We start from the raw sequence: 20296 nt of genomic DNA on the forward strand, positions 1-20296 counted from the left end.
ATTGTTGGCTGTACTTGTTTCTTTTCCAGACTAACTTGTTCAGTTATTTCAGAAGCATCTTCCATGCTGTACTCTGGTACTTCAGTACTAGTAACTTCCTTCAAATGGTCTGTTCTTGCTAGTTTTTCAACCAAAAATGTATGTTCAGCCATGAAGACTTCAAGCATCTCATCTTCAACCATTTCTTTCCTTTAGCCTAGTTCAACTTCTCCTTCTGTCTCATTGTTGCTTTCTATCAAGGCCTTTTCAAGACATGCTAAGTTGGATCTTTCCTTGGCTTTCAGTTTAGTGTGAACTTTAGCCAACTGCTCTTTGCTGAAACTTCTTTTGTTCTGAGGAGCCAATTTTGGACTAGGATCCAATTTTGGACTTTCTCTTTCTTCTGTCTGGCCTTTTGACTGGGCTAATGAAGAACTCTCTCCACTTTCCTTCAGATCCTTTTGGTACTTAGTGTACCTTCGCTGGACCTTCTTTATTTGAGACCTAGAAATTACTAGAACCATAGTTGGTTCCTTTGTTTTTGGGTGCTTTAGTAATACCCAATTATTTGGAGCCACCAAGGGAGATTTAATCATTCTACTCTAGTCTCCAAAAACACTTCTCTAGGCAGGCATTTCTTTAGGCTTGTTCTGCATGACAAACCAATCTGGAACCCCAGGTACCCATAAACTTACTAGTTCAGTTACTGAACTAGTTCTTTCTACCTTCGAAGCCAACTACGAAGCTGCTTGTAGAGGCTACTGCTTGACTCTAATCCCCTGTCTTAAGCCTAATTCAGGCCTTCTGTCAAGGTGGTTACCTTCCATCTTGTTTGAGGCTGATCTTGGAGGCCAATCTTTGGCTCTGATTCCATAGCTTGAGCCCACTCCAGGCCTCCTCTCAGGATAATTGTCTTCCATCCTGTAGCAGTTGCGTGGTTTGAACTCATGCAGAGGTCTTTTACCCTTGGGATGCACTCTAGCAGCTAGTGGTCCAACCAAGAATGGCTGCTATCTGGGACCAGTTGGGTATGGCCTCTTATTGTAGGTACTGGTTGGTTTAGGGCGTCTCTGCACATCCTTGTAATACTGATTTCCATCAATTGGGAGACCTTTCAACCATTTGGTAACTTAACCTGCATCTGGGACATATCCTTTGCATGACAGCTGCCTCTAGAGAGTCATCATCCAGTGCCTCTTCACTAGAGTCCTCCTTTTGGTCTGCAAAGCTCTATCCATCTGCTGGTGAACTTTTGATATCTTTCTTGAAAACAGTTTGGTTGGCAATATGCATCTGTACATTAACCTCCTCCAATTCCTTCAAGGATAGATTTTGGAAGTCTGGCATACCAACATTGGCTGTAGTTTCCCCAATGTTTGGGAATAGGTTAGTGTCAATCCCTATAGCTTTTTCTGCTTTGGTTGAGAACTTTAAACTCCCATTTCGAATCTGTTCTTGGATCCTGTCCTAAAAAATAATACAATTTTTAGTTGAATGAGATCAAAAATTATGCCATTTACAGTACATTTTCCTTTTAAGTTCTTTTGGGAAAGGAATTTTAACTCCCTTTGGTAACTTTAGGAAATTTGCTGCAAGCAAATGATCAAAAATGTCATCTGCCTTTGTTAAATTAAAAGAGTATTTCCTATGAAGGTGTTTCTTTTTAAACTGCTGGTTTATTGTAGTATCCTTATGAATTAATACCTCACAAGTCATAGGCTCTTTCCCTACGATCTCTGTTGCATCAATCTCGTAATTAAGATCTCTATAATAAGTCTTGTATGAAGTATTACTTCGATCTTGTTCTTCCTCAAGTAATGATTCATATCTAGATACCTTATAGGTTAATTCCACTAAGTCTCAAAACGCAGTTGAGTCGAACTTCTTTCAAAGCCTAAACTCTAAATTATTTTGAGCCAATCTCACAAATTCAGGCTCTGGTGGAATGACCTTACACTTTTTTGTGCTCTTTTGAATCTGGCAATAAATTGAACAGCCTTCTCATCAAACCTTTGACTTAACCTTGCCAAGTCTTCCATGGAAACTTCTGGCTCTGTTTGGAAGAATTGGGTATGAAATGCTCCTCCATTTGCTACCAAGTTTGGATAAAGCCAGGTGTAAGGTTAATATACCATACAAAAGCTTTCCCAGTTAAAGAATTTGAAAAAAGTCTTAACTTCATGTAATCATTATTAGTAAATTTACCACATTGGGCTGCGAACCTAGCAATGTGTTCTACTGCGAACCTAGCAAGTCTGGTATTCTAAATCCCCTTGGGTATTCATGCACCCTATCTACCTATTCTGGGTATGGCTTCCTATACACAAGAGTTTGAATCGCTCGAGCCATAGGTCCACACATTTCTCTGACAATATCAGCAATTTGATTTTTAGGAACCATATTTTGTGCTTGTTGGACTACCACTGGAGGAACAAACACAGGATTTGATGGAAACCCTTGTACTTGATGTCCTCTTGGTCCATAGGGAGGTATATTTGGGACTGGTTGTCCCCGTGATACTGGCAACTGTTGAGGGTATGGTTGACCTCTCTAAGACTGTCCTGCGAAAGGACCTGCAAAAGGTGCTGCAATAGGAGGAACAGGTGTTGTTTCTCTCCTACCCGCAAGAAACCCTTCAAATCCCCTGGGTGTGAATTCGAATAAGGGATTAGTGAACCCCATTGCGCCAGGTATGGCTTCGAACATGGGATTTGGAAACACTCTCATGCCATTTTCTTGTGTTGGCCCAAATCCACCAATTTGTATGGCTTCGCTGTTAGGTAATGAGGCATTTTGATTTACCACAGGCCTCGAAAGAGGCTCATACCATGACTGAGGTATAAGTGATGGCCTTTCATAATTTTGATTGCTAGTCTAACCATTAGTATGTCCATTACTTTGCATAGGTTGTTTATCTCTAGCTAATCTTTGTTGAGGAGCATTTGAATTTTCCTCCATATGCCTTGTGCTAGTTGGTTGATGGGAATTCATTTGATCCATAAAGGATATTGCCCATTTTTCCATTGTGTTCATTAACTGCTATCCTATGGCATCTACCAAGCCTTCCCATGGATTCATTGGCTGAGTAGATAGAACAATGGATGGTCCAATTCCATGGCATCGTCCAATATTTTGAACATATGGTACATGTTCTGAATTGCTGGTCTATTTGACCATAGGTTCTAATGAGATAAGTGCGTCCATAGGATGTGTTATCACATTTTTCTCTAGATCAGGTACTTCTACCTCTCCCTCCATACCTTCTTCCAGGTGTTCATTTTCTCATCGTCTCCTACGTCTAGCCATTTCAATTAGTCCCACTAGGCGTGCCAAAAATTTATGGTGGCTTTTTTGATTTTCGAAGGTTAATAATGTAATTTTAAATGTGCCAGCAAGGATCAGTCAGTCTTACAGAATATTAATTGCCAACTAATTATCAGACGATTGTGTTTTAGTTCTTTCAACCTCAATGAAGAGGACTTTTACTGGTGACTTGTTGTAGGAGAATTTAGTAAATAACAACAAGTGAAGAATAATTTCAGAATCTGAATTTCGTTAAGTAAAATGAAAAACTTACAATGATCTAACCCAGCCTCGTAGAGGTTTACAGCAACAAGCTATGTGAAACTACTCCTAAGAATGAAGTGCAATACAGGAATTGAAGTGCAGAAATGTAAAGAATTGTAAAAACTAGAAGGAAAAACGAAGTAAATAAATTGGTTTTTTTATCTGAGTTTGGATGCTTCATTCTAGGGCCTTTTCTGCTAGTTATACTTTTCAATGATAACCGTCGAAGTGGGCTTTTAACTGTCGAAATGTCCTCCCATGATTGCTGAACATACTCTCTTACAATCAGTCCCACTACGCCACTCTTGCAGTTAGGTTTTCCTCCGAATTTTGAATTTGAACTTTGTGAGTAACCGTTACCGTTAGGCTACATCACCTTGTATCCCTCGATTATTCCAGTGCTACACAGATTCATTATTAGCAATACGGGTTGACATGTGTCTAACTTTGGTTGACAACTTGTATTAATTTCCTAAATTACCCCCTTTATGCCACGTGTTGAATTGTAATTGGCTTTTATAAATTATACAGCCAACAACTTTAAATCAATGATTTAATAATTTTTTTTTGTAAAACAAATTGACTCACCCATGTTAAATAGTTAAAAAACGAATGATAATCCACCAAATATATATTGTAATTTTTCATTAATAAAAAAATATTGTATAAATAATATGCATGATATTTTAAAAGTATGTAATAATGTTTCCTCTCATGTATTGCCTCCCTGATTTGGTGTGATATCAGAAACATGTATGGTCCTTTTGCCCTTAAGTTGAAGTCATTGCAACACGCACGCACACATGGTTGTAATTATTGAGGAAGTCAACAATGTGCAATGAAATAATCTCACTAAAGATGAAGGAAGAAATACAAAAATGCTAAAGATTTTAAATAAATTATTAAATATTTATATGAGTGTAGGACTTACATGAGTCTCATAATCTCCACATTCATGTGAGTATTTAATAATTTTTTAAGATTCCTGAATATTATTCAAAAAAATATAATGTAAGAGTTAACATGATCTCAGGTTTTTTAAGAATTAATTGAATATCGTCAACCAAAGTGACACGGCATGATAAGATTTTGACATTATATCACATGAAGGTTCACATCACTCACCCTCATGCAGATATTGCATCACCAATTTAGTGAGATTTTTTATTTTTTCAATACAAATTTCAACTTACCTACAAAGGGAAGTTCTTAAAATTATTCATTTGCGACATTGCCTTGATGTATGAATATTTTTTGCTAGATGAGAAAGGAACATCCTTAATATCTTTTCAATAGGTTTGAATGTTTCAAAGAATGACGTGCTCCATATTGAAGGGGTCATTGAAGATACTATCATTTTTAGGAGAAAGATCTTCGGTCCAAAATTTGAATTGGAGGATACTATTCTGGTTCTTGAGGTTCACTACAAATTTCATTTCAATAATTTAAATTGTTTATTTCGTCGAATACTTTGTGTATTTCATCCACAAAAAAAATTAGATTAATCCGATAATTATAACTAGTTTTATTTATTGCGTTTGTTATAAAAAAAAATATATGATTTATTTTTTTTTGTTGTCCATTTTTTTGTGCGAAAAATACGGTAAATTGAACTAGTTACAGTTATCAGATTAATCTAACTTTTTTTAGATAAAATACACGAAGTACTCGATAAAATAAACAATTTGAATTATCAAAACGAGACCTGTAATTGATTCTACGGACTAGAACAACGCCCTATTGTCCACATTTTGGACTGAAGGGATCTTCTCCTAATTTTTATTGCTAAATTGCGGAAAGATAATTTAGACATAAGGGAGTTGATCCAACAGAACAGGTATAGTATAATGGCCTTCCAATCCAACCAAGTTACACACTAAGACGTTGTTTGCAATTGCTTTTTTTTTTTTTTTTTTTTTCTTTTGATTAGAAAGTAAAATTGGTGTAAAGTAAAAGTGAAATATATATATATATATATTTTGTAAGCATTTGATTGCGATGATAATTTTACAAGAAAAAGATAAAAATATTTAAAATTTTAATTGTACATAAACTTCCTATATAGGCAAAATTATATTTTCACTCGCTTTTAATGTTTTTTGCAAGAAATTATAAAGTTAATTACAATGCTAATGTCAGTTGTATAATTAAATTAATTTACTTATACTTTTCACCACTTTCATATTAAATAAACTTTTAAATTTTTTTTTTCTTTCCCTCTCTTACTTTTTATCACTTGACAATCTACTAGCAGATGGTACGCAGCCACACTCAAATTTTTTACTCAACTAATAATATTTCAAGTAAATTAAAAACAAAATGACCATATAGCCATGTGTTCAACAATTTTTTCTAATTAAATTGACTCAAAAGAGTGAGTTGTTAGTGGTGGTGACCCCTCCTCCCAAGAGGCCACAGTCTCCAATATCTAATTATTTAATAATCCTCAACCATTATATGATATTTATTTGATACTTTAAATCATTGATTTAATGATATTGTTTAGTAGTACAAACTACTCACCATTATTAAGTAATTAAAAAACAAATGATAATCCACTAAATATATATTGTAATTTTTCATTAATAAAAAAATATTATATAAATAATATACATGATATTTTAAAAGTATGTAATAATGTTTCCTCTCAAGTATTGCCTCCCTAATTTGGTGGGATATCAGAAGCATGTGTGGTCCTTTTGCCCTCAAGCTGAAGTCATGGCAACACACACACACACCAGCACCACATGCCTTCACTTTCAAGTATAGAGTGTGTGTGTAATCAATTAATTGACTTTAGAAAAATGACTGAGACCCCAGCTGGGGTGCTGGGGTCAGCTCCCATTGGACAAAAAAAACTGATTTTTTTTTTTTTTTTTTTTTGGATTTTCGACCAACCCCAGTGCGACACGTCACTGGGGGTCGTCAGTGGGGGTCACCCCACTGGGGGTCTGTAGCATGGCCGTTGACTTTATTATGAAAACAAATAAACTATAATTGAAGCATTCACTACAAGAAAAATTATCTTTGACGATTAAATCTTTAGTCACCAAAAGTTCATTTTTAGTCGCCAATAACTATACATTTGGCTACTAAATTATTTTAGCCGCAAAAAGTCTTTACTTTTGGCTACTAATTCCATTTTAGTCGCCGAAAATGGCACTTTCAACGACAAAAATAATTTTTTTAATCGCTATTCTGCATTTTCTTGTAGTGATTAATAAGACAATTAGAGGCAAACCAACAAGTGAAAAAAGGTTGATTTTGCAGTTGTATCTAACACACACCTAGCTAACCTCTCTCACCACCCACAAAATTAAGTTTAGTCTTTTTGCACACTCATTGGGCAATGCACACCTAGAGTGTGAACGAGATTAGTGTGCTGATCACCTATAAGTTGCTACCAAATCACTTTATATTATCTGATGTCATTAGCATTTTATTTTATTTAGCTATTGATAAATTACACTGAACGTGTTTGAAATTTGAAAAAAATTCATGCAGTTTCATAATTTTAGCATAATTACGCTAACTTTTTTTTTTAGTACAGTTAAAAGGACTAAAACTAATGTAATATTATGTAAACACAAAGATAATCAAGAAAAAAAATATTTTAGTCAATTTTTCATTCATATGACAAACGAATTATTAATAAAAAGAGGACTAGTGTTATTTAAATAACAACATAGGGGAGACCAATATATTTATCTCAATATTGTGAGGTTTATTGTATTTTTTTTTTTTTTAAATCTCATGGAAAAGTTCCAATAAATTAATACGACTCAATGAAAATTTTATGAGATTCAAAAAATTTCATTTAGTTCTATTAACATGTGAATCAACTACCTTGGCATAAAGTTAATAGAACTCAATAATTTTTCTATTACAAAGTAAAAATTTATTTAATATTTTCCATTTTTTGAGGTGATGAGACATTTTTTGAGGTAATGAGATTAATCCTAATTATTACATTTAGCCAATGCACAAGAATGGGCCAGCCATGGGAAAGCAAACCCTAATCTTCTCCTAATAATAATGATAATAAATTTATTTTTCCATTTGGAGGTGGTCATTGCAGAAATTTCTTCTTTCATTAATTTTTTTCTTAGTTTGTCACCAAAACAGTTTACTTGGTAATAATGTCTACTTCACCTTAAATTAAACACTTCATTGTTAGCATACTCTAGTAGGTTTCATATATTGTTGAACTAGCTTTCGATCTATGCTATGCATGGTTAAATATATATGATAATGATATATATTAATATTTTATAAATTATAAATTTATTTTTATTTTTAAATTTTGACATATGTGATAAGAATATTTATTAACATTGCATAAATTTTTAGATCATAAAATTTAGAGCCCCATCTATATTACCCTATGACCTAGCCGAGGTGCAATTTAGGTTGGCCCAACTCAACTAATTTAAGTTTTTAAATTTTACAGCATTAAGATTACTTTAAATTTTGCCAGTACATATAGTGAAACTTAAAAAAAAAAATATTTTAGAAAAATTGATTTATGCTTATTTTAGATTTTTTTTAATTGTAATATAAGGAAACTTTGTACTAAAATATTTTTGTATATCTACTTATTTAAATAAAAACAATTATATGTTATTAAGAATTTTGTGATTAGGGACAATTATAGGGTAGTTATGTAAATCTAAAATTCATTTCAATCCAATCCCAATAAAGCCTGTGATCAGTTAATGTGAGTTTTTTTTTTTTTTTTTGGGTCATATTTATTAATGAATGATCAATATTCTTAATTATTGTTTTTTTCTTCTAAAATTAAAAAAATATAATAAGTTTTCATAAAATTTATTTTACCATTGAAGAATGATTATCTCATTGACATAATTTTATTTTTTAAAATAATATTTTAAGATGTTAATTTTAATGAAAACTTAAAATAAACTTTCGAGAATCGATATTTTTAATAATTTTTTGACTTTTTATGAGGAGGACGTATAAAGAATAAAGAGAAAATAACTTATTTTGTAGTGATTTTTTTGACTTGTTTTTACTAAAAAAACAACTTCCCAAAATTAGCCATCTTTGTTTGGTATCCAATTAAAAAAGTCACATTTTCTTTTTAACTCTTTTATCTTTTGTAATTTTTTAAAATATATTTTTTTATTTTTTATTTCTTCCTGTTCGTGTAGAAGAATTAAAAATAAAAAAACGTTCATTAAAAACAATTTTAAAAAGCCACTGTTTTTTTTTTTTTTTAACAGATTTTTTTCTTTTTCGGTTTGCCTAGTCAAGTATAACCTAAACATTTTAAAAAAATTTAAAAAAAACTCACCAAAGATGAAAAAAAAGTCAATAAAAAAACTATTAAAAAAGCTAATCCCAAACACTTAGTTAGTAGATAAAAATATGAGCCAAAATTAATAAGATTTTTAAGATCAAAATTATGAGAAAAACTATTGAAAGTTTTAACATTAAACACCCAACAAAGTTTTAGTTTATAAAATAGTTAAATTATAAATAATTGATGGTCTATATAAAATAATTAGTTCTATTTCTTTTTTTTTTCGTTCTCCAATAATAATAACATCTATTTTTTTATTAGACCGGTTAGGTAATATAATTGATCAGACCATCTACATGATTGTATATTTCAACTTAATCTATTATTATATTTGAACATTTTAGAGGAGGGAGAAGAACTGTCGAAAAAATTATAAGAAATTTAAGATTCTGAGTATAATAGTGGTATTTGAAAGAAAAAAAAAAATTATTTTCTAGACATGGTAGTCCAATTTAGAAAAAAAAAAAAAAAAAACAATGTCATAAGCAATAGAAACTTGAAATAAATTATATTTTGTATAAACATTTTTAGAAGGATTTAGAAATTAAAAAATGAATTTAATTTTTGTGTAAGCATTTTAAAAAAGATTATATTGTAAGAAACTTTGAAAACATTTCTTTATTAATTAATAAACAATAATGACATATTTTTTACATTTTAAAATTTACTTTAATTTAGATTCTATTAATTAAATTTCTAAGAGATATTACCATAGTATTACGAAACCCAATAATTTCATAACATGTGTATTTTTTTAATTTATAAATTCAATAATTTGAGAAAATTATATTGACACTTTTCTTAAAAACCCAACAACGTTTTTACTTATAATATATAATTATTGATTTCTAAAACATATTATTGTATGCCGGTCTTAGTTTAGCATGGATATAATTTATTTAGCTCTTTTGAATATCTTGACATTGATTAAGCCAAGAACCATGTGGTTTAGTGTTGGATTATTTTAATATTAAATCATTAAGACATGTTATATATTTATTTATTTATTTATTCACTATTTAGATCAATAATGTTACATGTTATGTCACATGAGCTCGTCACATGGAAATTGGACATGTAGCGTTGTCAATACATTTATATCTAACTTAATTGAAAGCCTTGTACCCCCCAAAAAGAAAAAAAAAAAAAAAAAAAAAAAAATTGTAAACATACCAAAAATCCATGCCAACCAACTTGGCAATTTAAGATTGTTTGCCGCAACTTATATGAGTTGCACTTATAATTTTTTTTTCTTTATTTTAAGAGTTTTTACCAGATTTTTTTATTTTTTTTTTTAAACTTAAATTTAATATCACAAAAAAAAACACCATAACTAAACAAGCAAGGGGCATACCCCAGCAGCTTATAACTTAAATTTAATATCACAAGAAAACACCCTAACGAAACAAGCAAGGGGCATTCCCCAGCACCTCAAAACAAAAAAAAAACCGAGCAACTAAACCGTATCAGGCAACAAACTAAAAACATAACTACAGAACCGGAACAAAAAAGCAAGGACTAAGGCTTTATTTGGAATTAGATTATTTTAGTAATTTTTTTAATTTTTTTTGAAAGGATATATAAAAAAATAAAGAGAATATTGTGACAATTTATAATAACTTTTTAACTTTCTGACTAAAATATCTAGTCTCCAAACGAGACTCAAGTTTTATGATTGCAAAATAGAGGTATCCTTAGACCATCTCCAACGGTGAACCAAATTTACCATCAGATTTGAATTTGGTGAAAAATTATCATTTTTATGGTTTCAACGATTTCATCAAATGCATATTAAACACCAAAAGTTTCACTAAAATGAGAATGTGCTGGGTCTTTCACCAAAACACTATTCATTACCGTTGTATTTTCACTACCAGATGACCAACTGGATGACCTATCGGATAGCCAATTTTTGCAAAATTTTGTACAGATTTTACATTAGGAGGTCGACCACCTGGTTGACCCCTCAAATGACCCTCAAGCTTAAAACAGAATTGTACAGATTTTGCTCTTTCCGGTCGGTCGTCCCCCCGGACGTCCAGTGCGTTTTGATGAAAGGTACAGTACCGTTGGAGTGATTGATATCAGATTGAGCCAAACATCTTTTTTTTACTCAAATTTGATAAAAAATTGATTCAACCATTGGAGATGCTCTTAATTATTATAAATTGAAGTTTGTGCCAGATTGTCTCAATGAAGTTTTTACTTATAGCATGTTATGTAGAAATAATTTAAATAATTAAAAAAAATTAATTATTTGGAAGATGGAAAAGGTATGCTTTTGATTTTTTGCTTTTTTATTAGGGTAAACTATTAATAGATCTTAATAATTAGACTTAATTCTCATCAAATTTTATTAAAAATAAATCATAGTAAAATTGTTGTTAAAAATAATTTTTTTTAACGATTTTTTATATATCTCTAAAAATTGACAATTAATGACTTTTTTGTAATGATTTTTATAAATTGTCGCTAAAACTTACAATTAGTGATGTTTTCCGTGACGAATTTTTCAAACTATTACTAAAATTTAAAAATTAGTGACTTTTTTGTAATGATTTTTTCAAATTATTGCTAAAACTTATAATTAGTGACAATTTTTTGTAACAATTTTTAAACTGTCGCTAAAAATTAACAATTATTTTTTTATTAGTATTTAATAAAAAATATTATTAATTATCATATGACTTATTAGATAATAAATCTACCTGTTAAAATTTACATGTAGGTCTCCTTTATTATTATTAGTTTTTAATCTATATTAATAAGTTGCACTCAACAGGTCATAAATTCGGTTTTCCAGTTAGATTATATCATGGTTTGATGAAGCTATCAGCCTGGCCCGATTCTGAAAAACTATAAGATTGACTTTAAAAGCCCAAGCCCAAGTCAAGGCTGAGGTTGAACAATAGTATCCAAGTCCAACTAAAACTGTTGATGGGACTCAGGTTGGACTTGAGTCTACCTAGATTGCAGCCCTGAGGCGCCCAAAATTACTAACCATAGCCCAACGAGGAACTCCCTAGCTTGTGGAGAAGTTATTTGGCGTTTTTATGTTCTATTTGGAATGAAATGGAATGGAAGGTTGACTTCTTAAGTTGCGTCGGTTGAAAGATTTGAGAAAGAATTTACAAATAGAAAGAGAAAATATATGTGAAATCAAGACATCTTTTATTCAAATTTCACTTACTTTTTCTTTTTCCTTTTCAAAAACCGTCTAAATCCCCAACCAAACACAATATTAAGGTCTATTTGATAAAGTTTGTGTTTTTAATTTTTTATTTATATATACAAAAATTTAAAGATTATCATATAAACTTGTTTGGTAACTTTTTGAGTTTATAAATAAGTTCCCTCAAATTAAAAATGAAGGCAAAAACCATATATTCAAAAAAGCCGTTTACATTTATTTATAAACCGAAATGACCATGGAAAAGAAGCGGAAGAATGCGTGGAAGAGAGGTAGAAGGAAGGGATGGGCAGAAGAAGGTTAGGAGTTCAAACCCCAGTTTCTTTATTTTGAAGAAAAAGCAAAAGGACGAATTTTTTTTTTTTTTTTTTTTTTTTTTTTTTGAGGGGGGTTCAAATCAAACGTGTTTACAATTTTTATTTTATTTTTTAAAATAAACAAAAATTAGTTTATAATTTTTTTATAAATAAAAATGAAAAATATAAGGTTTTACTATGAAATGACCATTCCCTTGACATAGTGAAAGATGATTTCATTTATAATATATTTGTTATTATATTTTTAGTGTAGCCAAACATAAGAATAAATACTTTAATAAAATGAACATTCCATTATATTTCATTTTAATAAACCAAACACTACCTTAGAGTAAGATCACATGGTACTCTTGCACCAATGGAATGGTGTATATTAATGGGATTGACTTTGGTGGAGTTCGAAAATTTATCTAGGATAAACAAAGCGTGTAAATTTATTCACACAAATATAAACAAAAACAATAATACAGAGTTTTAATTTTAGAATTCTAAATAGTGTTCTAATGATGTGGTAAGAGGGAAAAAAAAAAATATAGGCACACATATCATATCACATGTGGACTCCACTCCTTACCACATTACTAAAACTCTTTTTAGAACTCCAAAATTAAAACTCTCAACCTTTATTCTATAAACAATGCACAATTTTCTATTAGTTGAATTAATGAGTGATCCCATTAAAAATTTAAAACCAATCAATCAAATGTTATGTATCTTTAACATTGCGTGAACACATTGATTGTTTTGTTTTCGTGATAAAGACATAATTAAATTGTTTGGTGAGAATGACAAATTATTGTTTTAAAGGATTCCCCCCCCCCCTCCCCCCCCTATTTTTAGCCCACTTTCGGTGGAAGCCGGAAAGTCGGTTGAGGTGGCTGGTGATGGCTAGTGATAATGATATACACAAATAAGTAGATGGCATGTGAACAAATATGCGACACGTGGACAGATAGATACAAATAGATGACACATGAATAGATAGGTGGACAATGAATAGATACACAAATATGTAGTGGTAATATGATTTTTTAAATTGTTATTATTCTTATGGTCCTAAAAATTAGTGTCTGGAGTTATTATCCCAAAATTTCAAAATTGAATTTATGGCCCAAGTGTCCAAGAAAAAAAAAAGTCACAAAACAACTTGAAATAGAACAAGCTGTTTCATTTAGAACATCATGTGTTATGCTGAGATCTCCCTGACAAACAGTTCATATAGTACTTTGAATTTGAGCCAAGCTCAAATACAAGCAACAAATTTTAACAACAGTATGGAATTGATTGATATAGAAGATAACAAAATCAGACTCTAGAATAATAAACAAGCACAAATCAAGGGAAAAAAAATAGGCATCAACAATACCTTCTTCCGATACATAGATGATCACATCTGAAAACTTTCACAGCTCAAAGCAAATACTATATTGTTTTGAGCACTTCTGAAATCTTTAAGGTTGTATTCACCATATACAAATTAGAAACAAAAAACTCATATTTTGTCCTCAAATCACAGAACAAAAGCACAAACATGGAAAAATACAAACAGCTCATCAAATGAAAAGCCTACCTTCACTCACCGCGCATCAGCAGAAGTGAAGGACTCCGCGAATCCAGCTGGCCTTGCCGGTATACTTCCCTTGCTGTCCTCAAGACTCGTGCTGCTGAAATTCTTGGTTTCTGCTTCTTGCCATCCTTTCAACATCTCAGGAAGAGGTAGATTGTAATCAATTCCAGAATATTCCTCTGTTTCTCCATTGAATGGTTTCCATTTCTCAACCAGTGGAGCTAACATGTTGACTGCGTGTCCCATATCGGGCCTATGGTTTGGATCTCTAGCAGTGCAATGCCCGGCCAGTTCAGCTATGGCGTAGATGCTATCGAAAATCTCCTCTTTGGCTTCAAGAGATGGGTCGATGGCTGAAATTAGCTTTTCTCGGTTTGCCTTTATTTGCCAGAACCACTCAGCCAAGTATCGGTTCTCCTCAGAACGCTGCTCATCAAGTGCCACTAGTCCTGTCAAAAGTTCCATCAGCACCACTCCATAGCTGAACACATCGGCTTTGGTTGTAATTTTTCCTGTCACTGAAACAAACAAAAATTCGGGTAGATAATTAGGAAGTTTGATGGATAGATAACTTGTTTCCCACCAATAAATCTTTTTAACGAATTCCTGCTAGGAATATTTTTTTTAGTATATCCAAAGAGTACAATCAAGGATTTTTGTGCGAGACATTGTGTTCTTGTTGAATATGAGATTCTAAATGCATGCTCGTACTTAATGTTTTTTGGCTGAAATTCAAGAGAAGTATGTTATGTGGACTTGCGCTTAATATGAAATTAAACAACTTCATATCAATCAACACAGTTGAACAAAAATAAATAGAACACAATTGCAAAAAATGCAGTTTATTGCTTTCTCAATCTGGAAGTTCCACATCAAAAAACATGACAATCCATAACCATTCTGAATGCAGAGGAAAAGTAGGAAAGTGTTGCTTTATAATTAGTCCACCGCATAGATGCACAAGTTTTAATTTTGGCAGTGCAAGAGGTCATGCTTATCAATGTTTACATTGAAATATGATTTTGTTGTGTGAAGCACAATTATGTCAGCAATAAACTAATTTTTACTTCTAAAATTTAGAAGGAAAATAGTTTTGAGGTTTCTTGACAGGTGGCATCATGTGTTAATTACAGATATCATGTTCTCCGAAAACTGGACACCAAATGTTGCAACATATATTGCTATAAGCATTACAAAGTGTTTTAGTGAAAACAGAGCCAGAGAAAAATATAGGCTCTGAGTAGCAACATGAGAGGAAATTTTATCACCGTTGAAAGTATGAAAATCATATATATCTGAATAACCGTAATAATATTTATGTTTAGTCATAAGCTTAAAGATACAAGACTATATCGTAAAAGTGACAGATTTGCAAAGGATTCCCAAAAAAAAAAGAAGAGGGTTTTCTTACCAGCATATTCAGGTGCAAGGTATCCAAATGTTCCAGCAAGCCTTGTTGCAACAGACTTCTCTCTATCAGGAGCAAGTTTCACTAACCCAAAATCAGAAACTTTTGCTCTAAAGTCATCACCCAGAAGAATATTCGAAGATTTGAGATCACGGTGAATGAAACTTTGGTGTGCCAGAGTGTGAAGATACTCCATCCCTCTAGCAACATCTAAAGCAATATTAAGCCTCCTCGTCCAAGACAGAGGCTCCAAATTCAAGTTTTCCCAACGAAAAAGATGCCTACTTAGAGCCCCCTGAGGCATATATTCATAAACCAAAAGCCTCTCATTGCCTTGAATGGAGTAGCCCAAAAGAGACACCAAATGACGGTGTCGGACCATAGACAGAACCGCAATTTCAGCCCGAAATTCATCCAAACCTTGGCTACTAATCACCCCGGCTTCCATTCTCTTAACTGCAATTTTAGTCCCATCTTCGAGCTCACCCTTGTAAACCGCACCAAAACCACCACGGCCAAGCTCATTTTCTGGTGCAAAATTGTTAGTAACCTTTCGAAGAACCTGAACTGAAATGATCAAGTTTCCAGTCTCAATCACATGAGCATTTTCCACTCTGGTACCAATTGGACATTCGGATTCTAAGCTTCTTGAGGTGTTATTAGAGACTGCAATTTTAACTACGTTATCAGGATCAGACGGGTCTCTAGGGTGGACCACAATTGCACTTGGAGTAGTTGCTACATTGTTTTTCCTTTTCTTGACGTTGTACAGAGAAAAAATAACCAACAGAAGAAACATAATTGTAGAACCTGAGGCTGCAGCCACAATGGCAATTACTTTGGATCTTTTATAGTTTCCTGGTTTGGGTTTAGATGAGGAAGGCGGGCCATTTGAAGATGGTGATTGAGAAGTTCTAGGCAATGAGTTGTTTGATGGTGATTGTGAGTAAGGGGATGGGATGCTAATTGGTGAGGGAGGTCCCTCTGCCCGATTAGCAACCAATAGAGGATTGCCATCTGTAATGACCTTAACACTGTCAGTGAAATTGGGTAATGGAGGCTGAAAATTGTTCCCACTTATATCCAACAATCTCAATGATCTCAATTCAGTTAAATTTGTGGGGACTTGACCACTTATATTGTTTCCTCCAAGATGAACTTCGATCAGCGAACTTAGGTTTGCAAGTGAAGGACTCAGAGTACCATTAAGCCTTTGCTTCTGCAAATTTACAATAGAAACCACACCCTCTGGATTACAACTCAACCCCAACCATGGTCCTTTACATGGGTCATTACCAGACCACTGTGAAGCAAGATTTGATGGGTAATTCAAAGCATGGAGGAAATCTAAAAGCGCGTTAACTTGAGGAGCACATTGCAACCCAGGACTAGTTTGGCAAAATGAATTTGAAGAGAATGTTACATTACCGGATCTGAACTTTGGGATTGGACCCATTAGCATATTATTGTTTAAATTCAACAACTGAAGATCCATAGTGACCATGCTTTGTGGAATCAGACCCACTAGTAGGTTTCTATTAAGGTTGAGTTCTTTCAAAGAAGTCAGAGCTCCAATGTCATCTGGAATGGATCCAGTGAATTGATTTCCGTGAAGCCATACCTGTGTGAGAGACACCATCGATGCAATTACATCAATTGAACCAGTCATTCCACCGCCATCTTGATCATTCAACCACAAAATCTGCAACATTGAGTCATGGAAACTCGCGGGAATGACACCGGATAATCTGTTATAGGAAAGTCTCAAAGAACTGAGAGACGAAAACTTCCCAAAAAAGTCCGGTAAGGTTCCAACGATATTGCAACTTGAACATGAAAAATTTGTCAATTGAACTGAATTCTGCAACTCATCGGGTATAGACCACCCAGTCGTGGCATTAAACGGGTTAAAATCCAAAGCGAGGACACGAACACTACTAAGCCCATGGAAGAAATCCGTGGGGATGGAATCGAATTCATTGAAATCGACGTAAGCGAATTGGAGTTCAGACAATCCACTGAAAGTGGGCAAATTTCCAGTAAAATTGTTCTTTTGAAGCCCCAAATTGTAGAGCTTTGTGAGCTGGTTGAAGTTCTGAGGAAGGGTACCATTTAGACCCAAATTAGCAACCTGAATTTGTGTGACTCTGCCATTAGAGCAGAACACATGAGGCCATGCGGGAGGGCCACAAGGGTCATTTCCATTGTTTGGCCATTTCAGGAGCTCTGGGTTTTGCAACCCTTTTCTGAAATCACTCAGAACTTTAGCATCATTAGGGTCTGTGGTACTAAAAGCCACACTGATGAGATACAAAACAATTGCAATGCACAGTAGTCCTTCACTACCATCCATGATTTTAGCTCACAAAAACCTCTTGACATCAAAATATCACTATTCAAAGCCTATTTTTGGCATGTAACACAGACCCAGATGTCAAAAACTTGGAAACACATGATCACAGATCAAAACAATGTAATGAAAAGCAAAATTGAACCAACCTCAGATGAGGAAAGAGAAGATTCAGCATTGAAGACACCAAACAATGCCATTGATTAGGAGGCTTTTGAAAGGAAATGTTGAAGACCCAGAAGAGAAAAATGTGGAGATTTCAAGCAGAGACAAAAGAGAGAAGTGAACCCAATTCTCTTTTACTTTAGGGTTTTCTGTTAAAGTTGGATCAAACCCTAAAGATGACTGAGCACACCTCCATAACTCTCTCTCTCTCTCTCTCTCCTCACTCTGTTTCTCTCATTGTCTTCTTTTTTTTTTCCACAATATTTTAGTAATTTTTCAGATTTCATTGGTGAAATTGACTATATTGCCCTTTCTTTCGGCCTAAGCTACGATGACGTGTCTATGTAATTTACATTTATGAAATTTACTTAAATTGAGCCTAGTTGGGGAACAGGTTAATTTAGTAATTTTTTAGTTATTTGGTTAAAAAAGTAGGTAAATTTTTTTTATGTATTTAGGATATTTTTTGGCTAATTACAAAAAGATGTGCAAAAAGTAGAGAGAAACGAGAATCTTTGACTTTTTGATATGAGTTATTGGCTTTTTGGCTAAAAATGTAACTTTTTGACTTTTTAGCTAAAAAGATAAGTCCCCAAACGGGGAGAATTTAGTAATGATTTGAAACTTCAAATATTGAACTCTAAATCCACCATTAGTGAGATAGAAATGAAAAAAAAAAAGAAAAACAACACATACTGTGGCAGTGGACATCACTATTAGTAGCACTAATTAGAGGTCTCAAGCTTTATTCTTGAGAATTATTCCTCTGTTTTTTATTTTTATGTAATATAATTTATTTAAAAAATAAAATTTTTAATTATTTTTTTATATAACAATAAAATTATTTAAATTATTAATTAAAATATATTTATAAAAATATAATTTATTAATGAAAAAAATAATTTATTGTAAAATTCAAAATTTCAAGAGATAAGATTTAATTTTTAAAATAATAATATATTAAATAAAATTTAAAAATATATATGTAATTTAATCCGATTATTTATAAGTCATGCTGGGGAGACAATGTGTGGGACATACGTTAGTAGTAGTTGGGTAGGCAGGCTTATTTATTAATAATTTAAGAGGACCAAAATGGCTCCAAAGTTCTCGGGCCCTTGGTCTGATAGGATATTTCGTTCTCAGCCACAGTCCTGGTCACGTGAGTTTCATGCAAAAGTAAAACCGGGTCGGACCCACACCATATGGTTTGGTTTTGAATATAGTAATTTTGAGGACAAATTATATTTTCTCCATTATATCATTTTTGTTCTTATATTTTTAATTAACTGAATTTTGATGTTTAGTTTTAAAGTTTCTATTAATTTAATTCAATTATAATATCATCGTCAAAATTGATTGAGGTTAACTTATTAATTTAAATAAATTTATAATTTAATTCTAAGAGGCATAACATATGCTATTTATGTGCATATTTTTTATTAAAAAAAATCAATAGATGACAATTCTTCATTAAAAAATAATTTTTTATGATAATTTTTTACATATGTCGCTAAAAATTGATAATTAGTGACTTTTTTGTCACGATTTTTACAAATTGTCTCTAAAATTTACAATTAGTGACATTTTTCTTTGACGAATTTTTTAAATTGTTATTGAAAGTTAGTGAACTTTTTTTTTTGTGATAAATTTTTTAAATTGTCGCTAAAATTTATAATTAGTATTATTTTTTTTTATAAAATTTTCAAACTATCATTGAAAATTAACAATTAATGACGTTTTTAATAATGTTTGATAAAAAATAGGGCAAATTACAAATACACCCCCTGAGATTTGATTAAAATACAAATCACCCCATGTCGTTCTGGAAATCACATTCCACCCTCTGAGATTTCTAATTTCATAACAAATCATCCATTTTATTAATAAATTATCTAGTCAGTTAACAATTTTAATGATGTTATAAATATGTTTTAATTAATAATTTAGGTAATTTTATTACTGTATAGGCAAGCAATTATGATTTTTTTTTAGTTAATTCTGTTAAATAATTTTTTTTAATAAGGGGATATTTGTAAATTTTCAAACTACATGGGACAATCTGTATTTTAAGCAAATCTTAAGAGGTGTATTTGTAATTTATCCTAAAAAATATTATTAATTATCATAAAATCTATTAGATAATAAATCTACTTATTAAAATTTACACGTAACCCTCCCTTACTATTTTTCTAAGATGGTCTGTTTTCAATTTATCATATAATGAAATAAAGTCAAAATAGTTAGGTGCTGTTTGATAAAGCTGAAAATTAAAAATTGAAGATTGCAAATTAAGTATTGAAAACTAAATACTATTTTTTTTTTTAGTTGAAAAATTATTTGATAAAAATTTAAGTATTGAATTACAAATAAGTTGCTTAATATGTATAAAATTAAATTTAAAATTTATTATTTTTAAATAATATATTT

General features: G+C 31.9%; 1 protein-coding gene across 1 annotated transcript; it reads right to left on the bottom strand.

The window, feature by feature from the left end:
* Positions 1-13716: 13716 nt before the first annotated feature.
* Positions 13717-18121, bottom strand: LOC145806707 (receptor protein kinase TMK1-like). The gene is made up of 2 exons (XM_082904340.1): positions 15355-18121; positions 13717-14461 (listed from the first exon to the last, which is right to left on the bottom strand). Exons 1-2 carry the CDS (start codon positions 17702-17704, stop codon positions 13953-13955), a joined length of 2859 nt encoding a protein of 952 aa, XP_082760466.1. The 5' UTR covers positions 17705-18121; the 3' UTR covers positions 13717-13952.
* Positions 18122-20296: the final 2175 nt, after the last annotated feature.

This window comes from Camellia sinensis, chromosome 14 (assembly GCF_055761805.1).
Source record: "Camellia sinensis isolate YWXY chromosome 14, ASM5576180v1, whole genome shotgun sequence".
Classification (NCBI taxonomy): Eukaryota; Viridiplantae; Streptophyta; class Magnoliopsida; order Ericales; family Theaceae; genus Camellia; species Camellia sinensis.